Here is a 19107-nt window from a genome sequence, read left to right as displayed (position 1 = left end):
TTTTCAGTAACTCCACAAATTCTACAGAGTGAAACACTGCTAGATCTGCCCAGGCCTAATTAGATGTGTGACTGTAGTAGTCACTGATGTTCAGTTGCTACTGCCATTTATATATTAGTGGTTGCATTTCAATGTGGAACATCATTGCCTACACGTCGCAGTGCTTTGGGCCAGCTATGTGGACATGGAGACAAGGACCCAGATATTTAAAATGTGACACTGTACAGTGCAGCAAGTAAATTGTAAGCACTGCACGGCCTCACTGAGACGGACTGCGTAGGACATATTTAAGACCATACACTAAAGTCCTGAAGTTTGAAGCAACACTAGCACACAATGTTCTGCATAGCTCCGGGATAGGCACAATTGCTACATGGAGATTGTGTGGCTGTATTTCATGTGTGATGTACTTTCTACATGAGGAACCACCTTCCTGCACCACATTAATACTTGGAGGCTTGATTGTCTATACCTGTATGCCATGGACTGCTCAACACTTAGGTGCTTGAGTGTGTTGGATGATTTTTTTTAATGGGAAATATGACCCGAGGAGTGCAATTGTTTGGATAGATGTTACAGTTTCCCTGCAAGATCTGTGAAATGAAAATAACTACTATGCAGCTACCTACTTTCAGCCAAGCATGATACAAAATGTATTAGCTATACATAATATCAAGGTATCATCAAATCACAATATCTTTGTGTATTGCACTGAAATAGTTTGCACATATGCATAATGATAACATGTACATGCAACACATCCCAAGTCTTGAAGCATTTCCGCAAAGGTATTTGAGCAAGAAAGGTGAGTGCTGGGTGTGTTGAACTGAAATGCACAATTCCATACACTGTACCACACACAATAGCCTAGTTGCATCTACCAAAAACACACATGGGCCTATTGCCTCACATATTGCACCTGGAGCATTAGTCAGAAGCCATGCATCAATGCCAAAGCATCAAAAACAATTCATTCTGCATTGGCATGTGTTTTGCATGAATTAAGCATTGCCTAATTCTCTACCGATGTGCCTGAAAAAATAACCCATTATCAGAAAACGTGACGCATCAACCCAGGAAATGACGCAATGGCTCTGCCATGCTCCAAACCAGGAAGTGTGAAGTAAGTTTCTCTTATAGTCTCTTTGTCTGGGCTGGCTGGTGGAAGTGTTTGATTTGTGCTCTGTAGATTGGAGGTTAATTTTGGCCTTGATGGTGTCAGTGCTCTCACTGTTCTGTCCCAAATTTTTTATCTGTGAACTGCATTTATATTTTGTATTGTCTTTTCCACTGCATTGTTGGATGTACATCAATTTAGGGGTTTGTAGTTTCAGGGGCGGGGCAGAGTTTTTTTTTTGTTTAGGTGTAGCTAAGGTTGATTTGTTTTAGTAGTGATATCTCTGGGAGGGGCAGACCTGCCCATGCATCAAAGGATTTTGGACTCGCAAACGGTGCGAATCGGAAAAATCGGCCGTTTGCGATTCCAAAATCACTTTTTGCTATGCATGAAACTTTTAGGAATTTTTTGCACTTCTAAAAAATGCGTTTGCATTTAAGGAATCGCATGTGTGCGATTCCTTAAATGCAATGCATGATTTCTAAAAAAAATGCGAATTCTAAAATAGGAGGTGCAAATTAACACGAGGTTGACCCTCGTGTTAATTTGCGAAAATTTAAAAAAAAGCAAAAACATGCATTTTTTAAACATGCATGTTACAGACACACATGTCCTTAGGACATGCGTGTGTGAAACATGCACTTGAAAATACATTTCAGGGGTGCAGGGGGGGTCCTTTGGACCCCCCTCTGCACCCTTGAAATACATCAACAAATTGCGAGTGCAAAACAAAAGAAATGCAAAACGGCATTGATTCCTATGGGCCTCTAGGCCCATAGGAATCAATGTAATGCCATTCCTTAATTGCAATTCGCAATTAAGGAATCGCAATTTCCGAAAATTAAGAAATCCTAAAAACTTTTAGGATTTCTTGATGCATAGGATTTTGCATTTCCTAAATAGCGATTCCTTAATTTTCGCTATTTAAGAAATGCAAAATCCTAGATTGATGCATGTGGGGGAGAGTGCGGAATCTGTCTTAGGATGAGTTGGGGGCCTGCTGTGGCTGTTGAACAACTATCCACCCAATATGATGGCGGTGGGGGGAGGGGGGTAGGATGAGCAAGAGGGACCCTGCCAAAGAGAGAAAAGAGTGGTGGGAGAAGGTTCTCCACCACAGGAGCCGGGCCTTCAACATCGAGCTCACTGTTCGCCAACTGAAACATAGATGGGAAGATGTGTTCAGCCGGGAGTCAGATCTTCTCGGTCATCTTGGACTGGAAGCTAGTGGGCCTGTTGGAAAGTACCTATATTCCATAAGCTTGGAGCTATAAGTCTTTAGCACAATCTGTAATTGTTTTATCAACTGGAATGGCACGATATATATTTGAAGTAGTATGCCATGTTCCAGGCTAACCCATTTAACCACATTGCTGCGGCGGCTATTCCGCCGCAGCGCTAAGAGGGCGGGGCGGCCGCGCGGCCTGCCGCATGCTGGTGACGGAACCGCTCCGTCACCAGCCGCGGTTGGGCTGTGCTCGTGATGGAGCGGTTGCGTCATGGCCCGCCCCGCTCAATAGAACGCGCCGCTGAATCGTTTTTGGCCACTATAGGTGTGGCAGGGTATACTCAGACATGAGTCCCTTTCTCACTGCTCCATCAGGATTCAAGCAAGCCGGGCCGAAGACGGCTGAAATGCCAGAAACCGGTCCCCGGTAGCTTGTCTCCTTTCTGGTTAAGAATTGGCTTGGTAGTTTAGTCTGCCCTGTTCCCATGATGCACTGGGCCAGGGACAGACTGATTTGCATATAGCCAGGTTCTGAGCTGGGATGGGGCAGTGAGATAAATAATGGTGATGGATCAAGCCCTGATCTTTGGACTGGGTAAGAGTGATCTGCTTAATTCAGACACTCTGTTCATCACCACCCCCTTTTCTGAATCGTTTTTGGCCACTATAGGTGTGGCAGGGTATACTCAGACATGAGTCCCTTTCTCACTGCTCCATCAGGATTCAAGCAAGCCGGGCCGAAGACGGCTGAAATGCCAGAAACCGGTCCCCGGTAGCTTGTCTCCTTTCTGGTTAAGAATTGGCTTGGTAGTTTAGTCTGCCCTGTTCCCATGATGCACTGGGCCAGGGACAGACTGATTTGCATATAGCCAGGTTCTGAGCTGGGATGGGGCAGTGAGATAAATAACGGTGATGGATCAAGCCCTGATCTTTGGACTGGGTAAGAGTGATCTGCTTAATTCAGACATTCTGTTCATCACCACCCCCTTTTCTGAATCGTTTTTGGCCACTATAGGTGTGGCAGGGTATACTCAGACATGAGTCCCTTTCTCACTGCTCCATCAGGATTCAAGCAAGCCGGGCCGAAGACGGCTGAAATGCCAGAAACCGGTCCCCGGTAGCTTGTCTCCTTTCTGGTTAAGAATTGGCTTGGTAGTTTAGTCTGCCCTGTTCCCATGATGCACTGGGCCAGGGACAGACTGATTTGCATATAGCCAGGTTCTGAGCTGGGATGGGGCAGTGAGATAAATAACGGTGATGGATCAAGCCCTGATCTTTGGACTGGGTAAGAGTGATCTGCTTAATTCAGACACTCTGTTCATCACCACCCCCTTTTCTGAATCGCGCAAGCGCGTAATCAGCGCCGCGCAGGCGCGGCGGCCTGGCCATGACGGAACCGCTCCGTCATCAGCACAGCCCAACCGCAGCTGATGACGGAGAGGTTCCGTCATCAGCATCGAACCGGTTAATACAAAACATGGCACAGGGGCCTGCTCACAGTTGCATATCAATATTCCAAACAGAGCATGCAGTGCAGGTGAGGCCCAGAGGTTCTGGGGACCCATCCAGCACTGTGCAGGGAGTGTTGTCACCTGAAACATGAAGAAAGCAATAAAAACGAGGGAAAACAAGAAGAAGGCAATCAAAAAACGGGGAAAATAGCAAAGAGAGAGCAGTGAAAATGAGGGTAAAGCAAGGAGAAGGCACTCGAAAAACAAGAGAAAAAGCAAGAAAAAAGCAGTAAAAATTAGGGGAATGCAAGGAGAAGGCACTCAAAAAGTGAAAAAAAGCAAGGAGAAAGCAGTGACAAAAGGGAAAAAGTAAGGAGAAGACAGAGCAAGAGCGATGCAGTGTTCTCAAAGGGGTCGTGCTGTGGCCTCCATTAATTAGGTCCTGGGAGGAGGGTGGGTGCTGGGAGGCAGTGGGTGGGGCTAGGCAGAAGGTGGGAAAAAACAGGCCGAAGGTGGGATCAGCAGTGAGGGAGAATCAGGGAGAAAGCAATGAAAAACTATGAAAAGCAAGGAGTGGGTACTCATAAAACCAGGGAAAAGGCAAGGAGAAAACTGAAAATGAGGAAAAAGCAAAGAGAAAGCACAAAAAAACAAGGCAAAAAGTAGGAAGAAAGCAGTGAAAATGAAGGAAAAGCAATGAGAAAGCACTCAAAAGACAGGGAGAAAAGAAAGTAGAAAGCAGTGAAAACCTGAGAAGGCACTTTAAAAAATGAGGGGAAATCAACGAGAAAGCATGGAAAATGGGGAAAAAACATGGAGAAGACAGGAGCAAGAGTGATGCAACAGCATGGAGAGATCTGGATCTGAATCTAGGAGTCACAAGTAAGACCATTTTGGATTGGCCAAGTTGGTTCTGGAGATTTCTAGCATAGAACTTTGAATCTGTTCCCATTGCCTCAGAGACCTGTAGTACCATTGAAATAGAAAGTATTGACTAAAGTAGTGAGAAACTAAAACTGGCAGGAAATGAGCTAACACTTATCCCCACTCATCCATCCGGTTATTCTGGTTTCAGGAAAAGGCACGTAAATAGCAATATGCAAAGGCTAGCACGTCCTCCAGGGAAAAGCGAGCGACCAACAAAGTCCAGATGGACCAGATGGACCCCATCTGTGCCTGTGAAGCCAATGGGCCCAGTAAAAGGGAGGATGTTGATGATTACGCACTTGTATACCGCACGACTACCCGTAGGTATCTTGGTGCTTGTACGAATACCGCTGAGGAACCCTTCCTGGCCTTTCCCAGTGAGGAGCCCACTCCTGGGCTCCCCGAAGGTGAAGTCAGGCATCCTCAGCGTTGTTGGGGCCGTTGTAGAGACTAAGCAAGCTATTGCCCAGGGGTGCAGAGTGGGACCCACGATTAGAATAGGCACCGAGGCGAGAATTATCAGGTCCGAGGAAATTGAGCCCGAGACCCGCCGAGGCGGGAATTGAACCCTGGTCCCGTCCAGACTACTGCATCAGGGTCTGCCGCTCTAACCATTGAGCCACACTTCTCTAATATTCACTGTTGCACTTTCAGTTTGACTCCACAGTAGCTGGCCAACTCATAGATTTTGTTGTAGGGGCAGAAGCAAATCTGACAGGTATCTATTTCCTGATGACTGCATGATCAATTTCCTGCATTGGGAATGAAGTCCTTCTCTCCTTTCCAAAAGACCAGCTCATCTGGCTCATAAAGCACAGAGGAAGAAGTAGATTTCCAACCTTTGCTTATGTCCATATTTCAGTTCCCAAAAATTCTGACTGATTGCTTTAAGGACACCTGCTGATTCCATGTTTACATTTGTTTGTAACACTATTGGTGATATTTACTTTGAATCATTAATCTCAGATGCATTTACCCCTGCGCTCAATCTTTACAAAGCTTTTAAACTGTTTTTGTTAAAAAATGTTGAGGAAGAAATATCAGCTCACATTTTTAAAATAATACTCAGTCCATGAGCGACTACTGTAAATTTGATACCTTCCTTAACTTGAAAGGAAACAGAGTATCTGTGCATTGGGAGTGGTACGTGTACAGACTGTCTTACTGGAGATACAATAAGTGTTTATTAGAAATGTGATTCCACAGCATTAAAAAACACTACAGAAATATGAAAACAATTATTGAAAAAAACTGTAAAATAGTCTACATTCACATCAAATAATGACTGAGGGGATACAAATCTTTTTAAAGTTCTTAACAATTTAATAAGGGAATTTGCCCAAATCCATTTCCTTTTCAACATATTTTTATTAAATTATTCTCATCAACAACAGACATTGATGGACAGAGTCAAACAGCAACTTCAAAGTGCACATCTTAGTGGCCAATGGTCATCTATTGGTATAATCAATAGTAGTCATCAGAAGGCTCTTACGCCAAGGGTTATGCCTTCACAGAACAGGAGCAGCATGTCCTTGCATATGGGTTTCATTGCCCATATATAATACCAAGAAGGGGTCTTGAATCAGTGATATATATCTAAACATTTGTTCAGTACAACTTTGCCCTATGTTTCATACCTTAAACCCTGCCTACGCTGCATGCTGCACCAGGTAGGCTTGCAGTGGTCACTCAATGTCTTTATCATGGGATTTAATCAGCAGCAGGGCCATGTAATGCTCTGCTACCTCATGATACACAGCAGCAGCGCTCAACCAGCTTCATACTTTCCCGGTCCGGGCCCTCCTCCATGTCAATGTAAATGTACAGGAATTTATATAGCGCAAATCACCACTGGTTTCTAAGCGCTTGCTTAGGGAACCCGTCCTGGTATTCCCCTGTGAGATAACCCCGGCAGGGTATCCACAAGGTGAAAGCCAGGCATCCCGCGGCGAGGGGCGGTTGTGGAGATTAAGCAAGCTATTGCCCAGAATCGCAGAGTGTGAACCCGTGAGTCGAGTAGGCACCGGAGCGAGAATTGTCGACTCCATGGACATTTTAGGACTCAAGACCCCGCCGAGCCGGGAATTGAACCCTGGTCCCGGGCTGACCTCTGCTTCCAGGTCTGCCTCCTTTAACCAGTGAGCCACACTTCTCCACCCATGAATACCTACCCTACACTTTGCCAGCTGCAGAGCGGTTAACCTTCTAGTCGACAGAGGGACATCTGCTGCATATTCCAGTAGCATCACTAGAGGAGTACAATTGACCAACACTGAAGTTATTCTGGTTATAATGTCCTCATTCTCCCTCCAGTCTACATTTATTGCTGCTGAGGAATAATCCAGATGGGGTAAATCTGCCCAGGAAGAAGCACATCTGCTACAGCCTGGACTGATCCAGGGTCTAATATATACAGATGTGCTGGAGTAAAATTACAGTTTGCCTCGAAATTTGAAATGCCTGTTTGTACCTGTGATTTATGGATGCCGATGTAGTCTGCCGACAGCAATAATGCCAGCCTTCCTCCTCTATCGCTAACCCTAGCTCCATCTCCCATATTGACGCAATGTGTTATCTGTCTTCGTACACGACTCACAATGTAAACCATACAGCTTTGAAGCCCACCGCCAGAAACCAGAAGAGTGTATCATTTGAGTTAGTGGAGGTAATTCCACACATTCTCAGGAAATAATTTAAAGCTCATACCTTAAAGTAAACTAGGGTACCCAGCCTATTTACATATCACTGCCCCATAAACGGCTCAAGTCTAAGCACCGCATGAGCTTGGAACAATTGTCCCATTTCCAGTAGCCCAACAAACAGAATACTGTTCATAACAGTTCTCTTGGCACTAACTGAGGACCGCTTGCTATAGTCAAGAATGGGGAGTAAAGTTGGGGATATGCTTAAGCTCTACTCATTGCTTCAAAGTGCCCAAAGTGAAAACACAATGGTTTGGATAAAATTGGAAGGCTTGGGCAGTCAGGAGGTCAGCACCAACCTAAATGTTGTACCAGGTCCATTTCTTTTGGTAAATGCATCATCTGTTTTGTTGATTGCTAGTAAATCACAAAGTATGATAGTTCAGGAAATAAATGCCCGTCTATATCAGTTTTGCAACCCCCCCCCCGTGAATGGTAGCATCAGCATCTCCCATCAACATGTAGACTGTTTCACTTCTCATAGTAATCTGCTAGCAGCATACACATACTAGGAAAGAAAGCCTTACTTAGGGGAATAGGGATAGTTATGAATAGGTATGGAAATTTGGGTTTCACCGGTATCCTAACTAGCACAATGCTTCCTGAAAAAGAAGGGAACAGTTGAATTCATCACTCCACCTGTGCTGCCAGCTTGTCCACTGCATGCCAATAGCTGTCTCAGTGTACAAGTTCACTGTCTCTATTCATGAGTCAATGCATGCACACTTAACCATTGAGTACACACCAGTCTTTATTCTACTTGAAAGATTTTCATACTTACACTTAATTGTACAACTATTATGCTTTGTTTGTAGGCATCTAGTGGAACAATTTCGACAACATTGTAATAGTGCTGCCAGCTGAAAATGACACCCACCCCCATTGCGCTACTTTCATATGCGCTAGTTCATTGTATACAGGTTAGTTGTGAGTCTCTGATTAACAGAGATTATAACTGCAGGGATGTTATGACTTTTTCTTTTGTGCTGCTCCCCTCCCCATCAGATATTCCTTAGAATTTATCTCAGATCTGAATACAATGATAAAACATTTGGGTAAAAATATACAAAATACCAAGGAAGAACTCGCAGACAAAATGGCAAAGACCTCCATGGCCACCATGTACTTGCCCTTGGTGCTGAGGTAGGCTGGAATAAATGACAGCCAGACACATAGGAAGGCGAGCATGCTGAAGGTGATAAATTGAGCCTCGTTGAAGCTGTCTGGTAATTTTCTGGCTACGAAGGCAACTATGAAACTGGCAGTGGCTAAAAGTCCAAGATATCCCAGCATGCACCAGAAAGCGATAAAAGACCCCTCGTTACACTCAAGTATTAACACTCCTGGTTTAGAGAGAATGTTATGCTGTGGGAAAGGAGGAGAGACATTTAGCCAAGAGAGACAGAGAATAACCTGAATAAGTGTACAGACACCAATGAGAGTATAAGACAGATGAGGTCCAACCCATCTCCTTAAGCTACTGTTGGGTTTTGTGGCATTAAATGCAATTACAACTATGATGGTTTTAGCCAAAATGCAGGAGACGCAAAGAGCAAAGATGATACCAAAGGCAACTTGTCGAAGGAGACACTTCTCTGGTGAAGGGTATCCAATGAAGGCCAATGAGCAGAGATAACACAAAGTGAGAGACAGAAGTAGAAGGTAGCTGATAGAGCGATTATTGGCTCTGACAATGGGGGTCTTTCTGTGGAGAAGGAATAGTCCCAGGATTGCAAAAGGGAGAAAAGAAAACACAATGCTGATGGCTGTCAGCATGGCTCCCAAAGGCTCCTCATAGTAAAGGAACTCGATATGCTTCTGGACGCAGCAGTCTTTCTTCTCATTGGGCCATTGATCCAAAGGGCACTTCAAACACTCAATGGAATCTACAATAGTCAATAAAAATTTAATTATTACAATTTGTTGTAATTTGGGAAGCTCATTCATGTGACCTTTTTGTCGATTACCACTCACCTGTCTGATTGGAAATCTCCCCTTGAGGGCATGGCACACACTTGAAGCAGCAGACAGGTTGCCCTTCTTCTGCAACTTTTCTGAAGCCAGGTAGACAACTTGGGCTGCACACAGAGACTGGGGGCTGGGGCAAAACAGATAATTGTGAAGGAATTCGCTTTAATTTGAAAATGACATTGAGGTTAGAATTCTATACTCATATTGACAAATGTAAAATATTGTCCATTTCTATCCAAGCTTTGAGTGCTTGCATTCCTTAACCCCTCTACTGCACCTGCGATTTTGCGGAAGTGCGGCACTTCGGCAAAATGGGCGGGGCCGCGTCGGCCATTGGTCGACGGCAGCACCAACGAGGTAGCATTGCCGTCGGCCAATGGCCGATGGCAGCACTTAAGGGGTGACTGCAGGCAAGATTTCAAAATAAAAGAATACACCTTTATTTGAGGCTTCCTGTGGATTTTCTCGCTTTTTGTGCTTCCTGAAGTGATGTATATATATATATATATATATATATATATATATATATATATATATATATATTGCTGCACGTTTTTCTGCATCCAGAAAAGAAAGGCTGGCACACTGGTATCTGAGTTTTCAAAAACTTATTCACCAAACCCCCTCACACCCCAAGCAGACGCGTTTCGCCTTAGCAGGCTTCGTCAGTGCAACGTTAGTGTTGGATTTGAAACACCATTTTAAAGCCATTGGTTCATTGCATATTAATCACTATGGAAAAGGGACAATTTTCTCCACATTATTATGGGCGCCATCTTTTAACGTGCAAATGCTAGTAATGCAATGGCTAAATCTGGTGATTACGTGAAAAGTGCATAGTGCTCATTTAAAAACAAGTAACGTTGTTACACAATTCATATATTTTTTCATGATTAACATATTCACAGTACGCCAAAATAATAAGCGATCAAATGAGGTATTTACAATTCTCTCATTTTCTGTTACCTTATTGAGCCCTGAATGGGCAATCATAAAACAGTGCAAGATAGAAAAAGGAAGAGTGAAGGTTAGCATGATAGGCATGGATGGTTGGGAAAGTAGAAAAGTTCTTCAGTACAGTGTTTTACTCTACTATGTGTCCCCTATGTTTCAGCTGTTCACAGATGAACCCAAAGTTCTTCGTTATTGTTCAGACCCCACGGAGTGATGGTTTTTAAGCCAATGATGTGTTTTGACTCTAAAATCCTTAGAGACTTGTCTCTATCCCCCCCTCGTTCTAATTTGGGGGCCTGATCTATGCAGTAAAAGCTCAGTTTTTCCCACTTGCTCTGGTGTTCTTGTGCAAAGTGGCGGGCTACTGGATAGGATCTATCGTTGTTCGTGATAGCCCGCATGTGTTCAAGTATCCTGAGCTTTACAGGCTTGATTGTGCTGCCGATATAACGCAGCTTACAAGGACAGGTGAGACAGTAAACCGTGTATTCCGAGTTGCAATTCAGCAACTGCTTTATTTTTATGTTGGGTTTACTGTCGCCTGTGCGATTAGGGTAATCTGTCATTTTTCTGCAGAATTTACATGCCTTACATTTAAGACAAGGAAAAAATCCGACTGACTGTGATAGTTTGATGGGTTTAGCCAAGGATTTAAAATGGCTATGGACCAAATGATCTGCTAGAGAGGGGCATCTTCTGTAGGTTATTAAAGGTCTCTCCGGCAGATTCTTTTTAAGGACTCTGTCTGCAGTGAGTATGTGCCAATGTTTTTGTAAGATGTTCACTAGTTCCCCTGATTTGGTACTAAATTCTGTGATCATTCTGACCTCCTCGGGGGCTGCTGGTTTGGGTTTCGAAACCAGGAGGTCCCTCCTGTTGGTTTGCGAAGCCTTGACCCTGGCCTGATGTAAGATGTTAACATTATATCCCCTATGTACAAATCTAGTATTAGCTTCCAACGCTGCCTGTTCATAGTCTTGATTGAGAGAACAATTCCTCTTAAGACGTAAAAATTCACCGTAAAAAAAAAAAAAAAAAAAACGATATATATATATATATATATATATATATATATATATATATATATATATATATATATATATATATATATATATATATATATATATATATTTATATATATTGCCGCTCCCAACTCCAAAGTAGACAGTAATCCACAGGAATAAAGCACTCGCGGGGGCCGTTTGAATCAGTTTATTGAGACAAACACAGCAACCAGCAAACAGATGCGTTTCGGTCGTAACCTTCGTAACACAGAAGAAGGTTACGACCGAAACGCGTCTGTTTGCTGGTTGCTGTGTTTGTCTCAATAAACTGATTCAAACGGCCCGCGAGTGCTTTATTCCTGTGGATTACTGTCTACTTTGGAGTTGGGAGCGGCAATTGATTAGCGAGTGCACCCTCGCTTGTCAGCACCCGCCTGGGAGTGCCGCGCACTGGTGTGTGGAGAGCGGCAATATATATATATATATATATATATATATATATATATATATATAAAATATATATATCTCTCCACAAAGCCCTGGCGCTCAGGCGTGCACTCATGATGCCCCCCACAGTGATTGCCTTGAGGCAGCATACATCGCCAATGTCTTGAAATTAACACCATGTCCGTCCGACGCGTTTCGAGGACACCGCTTTTTAATCATGGACTGCTCACAGAAGCATTGAAAGGCTCACCTGTAATTTCACTAGTTTTTATTGACAACAAACTCCCACAGTGGGCGTGGCTTACATAAGCAGTCACGTATGCATGCTGGTAATTGTAGTTCGAGTAGGGGGCATCGTGAGTGCACGGCTGAGCGCCAGGGCTTTGTGGAGATATATATATATATATATATATATATATATATTACCTACTGGCGGTCGCCAGTAGGTAGTTATAGTTAGGATTTTTTTCAATGTTAAATCTCAAAATTCTATTTGGAATAACTTTGGCGCCGGTTGACGAATCTGACTGAAAATTTCCTCAAAATGGCCTCGCGGCGTTCCGGTCCTTCCCTGAATGTTTGGGGGGGATTCGTCAAGTGGGGGCCGAGATAAAAGGGGGGTCCCAAAACGCGTTTTCCCCATGTTAATTTCCATAGGGCGGTCGATTTCACTTTTAACCCGAACGGCTGAATGGATATCCACCAAATTTGGCAAAATTGTAGGGACTGGTAGCCCGATGTGCCTTTGCTATGTCTCAAGATATGTGCTCCAGTGGATTTTGAGTAATTTAGGTGCCAAAAAATATATATATCTATAGCAGCGCTCAGGTGCGCGCACCGGGGAGCGCTCCGGGCGCGTGACGCGAGGTGCGCATGGAAAGCTGATTGGCTCTCGGGTGTCTGTAAACATTCGAAACAGTCCAGAGCGGCCGCCATCTTGTGTCTCGGTAAAATCGAGACATAAGAGGTGGCTAAAACAAAGGGGGAAATGACCATAAGGCGTCAGGGATAGACCCCTTTGACCCCCTAGGTTTGATGTGGGGGCTATAAAAGGGCCCCGCGGGGCATTTAAAATATTTTTTTTTTTTCGTTTTGCGCGGGGGAAGCGCCCGGTGCGCGCACCGGGGAGCGGCCCGGGGAGCGTACTATGATGAAAAAAGGTGACAGAGTTTTTAAAAAATGAAGTTGTGATTTAGAAATTGGAGGTAGTTCTAAAAAGAACTTTTTTTTTTCTTCTTTTTGTTGTTTTATATTTTTTTTGTGTTTTTTGAACTTTTTGAACTTTTTTTGGCTTTTCAAAACAGTTTTATATTTTTTTTTGTATTTTTTTAGGGGGAGAAACAAAAAAAAGGGAATTTGAAACTGGCTCAACTGGAGCAAAAAAACAAAAAAACCAAAAAATTACTTCTTTTTGGGGCACTTGTGATTATCACCTGCAAGGACGATGAGCTTAACGCTTTTTTCGCCATAGGCGATAAGCTTGCCACATGCAGAACAAGTGATTTTAAAATCAGCAAATCTCGGCTGAATGCAAGGCATCACCTCGGATGTTTCTGGTTCCGATGAAGTGGGTTGGTTTCTTTGGGAGGGGGTCCTTGATGACTGGGGGAGGTTAATGGCCAGTTCCCTGAACTCTGCACAAGAGTAGTTGATTGGGTGCTTTCTGGTCATGTGCCGAATCATGGTATAGTTACCAAATGAATATTCTTTGTTTGGGTTGCCCCGTGAAAGTTCATCATTGCAGATTAGGCAAGTCACCTTGGGCGCATTCACCTTTTTTTCCCCTCTGGGATTGAAAAAAACTCCCATACAATGTGTGGTTTGGGTTTGTATGGGTATTTTCTTCTGGCAGCCATCTTCTCCTCCCCTCCTCCTCTTCCTCTTCCTCCTCCTCCTGTTCTTGACCACCAATATAATTTGGAGCTGGTCCTTTTGGTGGTTGTGGTGGTGGTGGTGGGGCAGATGCACCAGCTGATGCTACTACTGAAGCCATTATTTGGAGCAAAAAAGTAGAGAGAGCTACAAACAGGTCTTCCTCAGTCAAAGGACAAAGTCAGAATAAGGAAAAAAGGTGGGGTCTTTCATCATTTAGAAAAAAAAACTGTCCTGAACCAATGAGAAGTGTTATTTTCAGGTCACAAGACCAGGGGCTTCATCACTATGAAACTAAAACTGTTATGAACCAATGAAAAGTGTTATTTTCTGGTCACATGACCCGACGCGCTTACGCTACGCGCCTGGGGCGCGCCCGGGGGCGCGCCCCGGGTCGCGCAGCGTAAGCGCGTCGGATGTTTACGTTGCGCGATCGTATTCGCTCGAGTACTTCCGGGTGCGCTTACGCCGTGCGTATCACGCGGTCGCGGCTACGCGATTCGTCACAATCATGTTTTCGTTTGCGATATTGGCGCTCACGGGACGCTCCCCGGAGCGCGCCCCGGGGCGCTTTTCAGAAATACGCTTTTCGGGGCGCTCCCCGGGGCGCGCTCCGGGAGCGTTCCCAAAAAAAAAAAAAAAAAAATGGGATAATTGTAGGGACAGGTAGCCCTATTCTGAAGTGGTTTGTAAAAAAATTAACTTTAGAAAAATATGTATTGTGCTACATTGGGCTTAATATATGTTAGAGCCAAAATGTAGCCCAAATGTAGCCCAAAGTAGCCCAATGTAGCCCAAAGATGGCCACCAGAGACCAAAAAATGTAAATGTAGCCCAAATTTCAACTAGATGTAGTCCAACTGTAGCCCAATGACAAAATGTACCAGAGTGTTCTAAAGAACAACTAGAGTGCTAACAGTCTTATTTATAAAGTGAAACTTATAGTTAGGAATTAGCATTAAAAAAACCTATGAAATTCACTGAAAAAACCATAGGTTTCACACCAGTTATAGTTAGGAATTAGCATTTAAAAAACCTATGAAATTCACTGAAAAAACCATAGGTTTCACACCGGTTATAGTTAGGAATTAGCATTTAAAAAACCTATTAAATTCACTGAAAAAACCATAGGTTTCACACCAGTTATAGTTAGCTGGAAATTTTACTGATATAAAACCATTGAAATTCCCACGTTATAGTTAGTCGGACTCACTATAACTTGCGCGTGCAATGCACTGCTGATGACATCACATATTACATCACTCATGACATGGTCAGTGACATCACTCATGACATCACTGATGACACCATCCTTGTGACACAGTGACAGACCTCCTCTCAGTGTAAAGTAACCCTTGAGACACATATTCAAAAATAGAAACTGAAATTTTTTAAAAAATGGAGATACCTATATCAGTTACAACAAGCAATTCAGTAATTCCACTATCTATATACACATCCACTCATTCACCAACAGTTCTATATAGTCACTCATACATATACTCGCTCATCATATGAAGAGATACACCTATACATCCTGTTACACACCGACATTCATCCAAAAGTTACTCACACACATATTCACACGTGCAAATAAACTATTGAACAACCATTTATTTGAATATAGAGTTATACACACACTTCCACCTTACTTCTATTGAAAATTACACATATTTATTCTCTTAAACAATCACTTATAGAAACACATACTTATTTAAACAGGAACTCTTACAATCTCTTACTCTCACATATACTCACTTATATACATCAATATTCATATATACTAGATTAAAACATATGTAGTTACTGATAAAGACACTAGTGAGACAGTCATTCACTCACTAACAAACACATATAGACACTCATCCACCCATACAGTCCTGTACATATGCTTTCTTCAAAACACATACAAACAAAGAGTCAGTCACTCATGCATCTATGTGCTAAGTAATACCCCCACCAAACCATATAGACACTCATACTGATACTAATAAAAATATCTAATAACCCATATACATACGCATGTAGCTACTTATCAACACATGTAGCCACTTATACACAAAGTGAAACACTAATATATATATTTAAATATTTAAACATAACTCACTAATATTTATTTTTCAGAAAGACATATTCACTGGATGGTGTCATCAGTGATGTCATGAGTGATGTCACTGACCATGTTATGAGTGATGTAATATGTGATGTCATCAGCAGTGCATTGCACGCGCAGGTTATAGTGAGTCCGACTAACTATAACGTGGGAATTTCAATGGTTTTATATCAGTAAAATTTCCAGCTAACTATAACTGGTGTGAAACCTATGGTTTTTTCAGTGAATTTAATAGGTTTTTTAAATGCTAATTCCTAACTATAACCGGTGTGAAACCTATGGTTTTTTCAGTGAATTTCATAGGTTTTTTAAATGCTAATTCCTAACTATAACTGGTGTGAAACCTATGGTTTTTTCAGTGAATATATATATATATATATATATATATATATATATATATATATATATATTACCTACTGGCGATAGCCAGTAGGTATATATAGTTAGGATTTTTTTCCTATGGGACTTTTGAAAATTCTATGTCTAATAACTTTGGCGTTTGTGGACGGAATCGGCTGAAATTTTCAGGAAAATGGCACATTTTGTTTCTGAGGAGCTCCTGAAAATTTGGGGGGGGTTCGTCAAGGGGGGGCCGAGAAAAAAGGGGGGTCCCAAAACGCGTTTTTCCCATGTTAATTTCCATAGGGCGGTTGGACTCACTTTTAGCCCGAACGGCTGAATGGATTTCCACGAAACTTGGCAAAATTGTAGGGACTGTTAGCCCGATGTGCCTTTGCTAGGTCTCAATATATGTGCTTCAGTGGATTTTGAGAAATTAACGTTTAAATCAAGATATATATCTGTAACAGCGCTCCGGGCAGCGCTCCGGTTCGCGAACTTTTCGCGTATCGGAACTTTGCGAAGCGAAGCTGATTGGCTCTCCGGTGTCTGTCAACATTCTAAACAGTCCGGTGCGGCCGCCATCTTGTCTCTCGGTAGGATCGAGAGACAAGAGGAGGCCAAAACAAAGGGGGAAATGAAGGAAAGGGGGCAAGGTAGACCCCTTCTGACCCCCTAGGATTGATGAGGGGGATATTATAGAGCCACGCCGGGCCCAAAAAAAAAAAAGAAAAAATCCGATTTTTTCGCCGTAGAGACACGTCTTGGTTCGCGAACCGGGCAGCTAACCGGGCAGCTAACCGGGAAGCTAACCGTCAGTGTAACCCAAAAAAAAAAAATCCGATTTTTTCGCCGTAGAGACGCGTCTTGGTTCGCGAACCGGGCAGCTAACCGGGCAGCTAACCGGGAAGCTAACCGTCAGTGTAACCCAAAAAAAAAAAATCCGATTTTTTCGCCGTAGAGACGCGTCTTGATTCGCGAACCGGGCAGCTAACCGGGCAGCTAACCGGGAAGCTAACCGGCAGTGTAACCCAAAAAAAAAAAAAAAAATCCGATTTTTTCGCCGTAGAGACGCGTCTTGGTACGCGAACCGGGCAGCTAACCGGGAAGCTAACCGGGAAGCTAACCGGCAGTGTAACGGGAGTCTGAGGAGTAGCTGATTGGCTGTCAATATTGTAAACAGTCCGGAGCGGCCGCCATCTTGTCTCTCTGTGGGATCGAGAGACAAGAGGTGGAAAAAAAAAAGGTGTAAATGAATGAAAGGGGTAAGGCAGACCCCTCCTGAACCCCTAGGATTGATGAGGGGGCTATTAAAGTTCCCTGGGGGGTGAAAAAAAAAAATTGCGATTTTTCGCGGTAAAGGTGCTTCCTGGTACGTTAACCGGGCAGCTAACCGGCAGCGTAACGGGAGTCCGACATATTGTGTTTTTTGAACGTTTGTGATATGTGCACGTGTGGATTTTGTCTAATTAAGGTTAAAAAAATATATATATATCTTTAAGCGTGTTCTGGCGCGCTTACGTTTTGGGTTTGGTTTGCGCTGCAGAGACGATACGTCACGGTTATGCGATGCATCATGAGGCGTCTCACGGGCTACGTGATACGTCACTTAATAAAGAATATATTTTACAGCTATAGATATTAGCTTTTAAAAAACCAATGAAATTCACAGAAAAAACCATAGGTTATAGACCATATATAGTTAGGAATTTGCATTTACAAAACCTTGAAAATTCACTGAAAAAACCATAGGTTATAGACCATATATAGTTAGGGATTAGCATTTAAAAAACCTTATTTTATTTGCACAAAACCATTGAAATTCCATATATAGTTAGTTGCACTAACTATATATCGCGGACCCGCAATCCACTGCTAATGATGTCACATATTACATCATTCATGACATGGTCAGTGACATCACTGATGACATCACTGATGACATCTCAAATGACATCACTGATGACATCACTGATGACAACACCCAGTGACTGTATGTTTCTGTAAAGTTAAAATATGTCTTACATATTGAAGAATGAGTGGATGTATAAGTGTCTGGATGAAGGATTTAGTAGGTGCATGACTGACTGTATGAGAGAATGATTAAATGTGTCTCACTGAGTGCATGGGTTAGTGATTAAAGTGTCTTAATTTGGCAATCAATATTTATGTTCTTCTGTAAACTGCTGCATGTTTAAATCAGTAGCTATATCAGTAACTATATGGGTTATTGAATGGTTGCCCAAGTATTTGTATGGGAGACTGAGTGTGTGTGTGGGTGGCTGGGAGGTGTATAACTCTGTGCATAGATGTGTGAGCGGTTGATTCCCTAGGTGTATGGGTTCAAAAGTGCATGTAGAAACAGCTGTATGGACAGTTGACTGTGTGCATGAGTATATTGGTGAGTGAATGGATATCTCAGTTCTACATGTCAAAGTAAGTACATATGTAAAACACACTCCATGTGAGAGTTGACATATATAAATAACTGAACATAAGAGTCAGTGAATGTGAGAGTGGCTGTATGAATCATTGTGAACTTGTATCAAGGATTGTATAAGAGAGTAAATATGTGTTAGTATATGTTTGAATAAGTAAGGTGTGTATAACCGTATAGTTAAGGAAATGGAGATGTGATTGATTCTTTGCATGACTGAATAGGTGTGTGAGTAACTCCATGGATGTGTGACAGTCTGTGAGTGCCTGTTTACACTGAGTGTATCAAAGGTTATATTAGAGTCTGAAGATGTATTATCACATAAATGATATCATCAGTGATGTAATCAGTAATGTCAAATGAGATGTCAGTGATGTCATCAGTGATGTCATTTGAGATGTCATCAGTGATGTCATCAGTGATGTCATTTGAGATGTCATCAGTGATGTCATCAGTGATGTCACTGACCATGTCATGAATGATGTAATATGTGACATCATTAGCAGTGGATTGCGGGTCCGCGATATATAGTTAGTGCAACT

General features: G+C 42.7%; 1 protein-coding gene across 1 annotated transcript in view; it reads right to left on the bottom strand.

The window, feature by feature from the left end:
* Positions 1 to 8394: 8394 nt before the first annotated feature.
* The window catches only part of LOC147678546 (extracellular calcium-sensing receptor-like), a 99342-nt gene continuing 88629 nt past the window's right edge, over positions 8395 to 19107 (bottom strand). The window contains exons 5-6 of the mRNA XM_086946593.1: positions 9403 to 9526; positions 8395 to 9314 (exon numbers count right to left, since the gene is read on the bottom strand). Coding sequence (XP_086802719.1) covers positions 8395 to 9314; positions 9403 to 9526 — 1044 coding nt within the window. The remainder of the gene's footprint in view (positions 9315 to 9402; positions 9527 to 19107) is intronic.

This window comes from Lissotriton vulgaris, chromosome 12, assembly GCF_964263255.1.
Source record: "Lissotriton vulgaris chromosome 12, aLisVul1.2, whole genome shotgun sequence".
NCBI classification, from domain to species: Eukaryota; Metazoa; Chordata; class Amphibia; order Caudata; family Salamandridae; genus Lissotriton; species Lissotriton vulgaris.
Note: the sequence above shows the minus strand (reverse complement) of the source record. Positions and strands in the feature narration are given on the sequence as shown.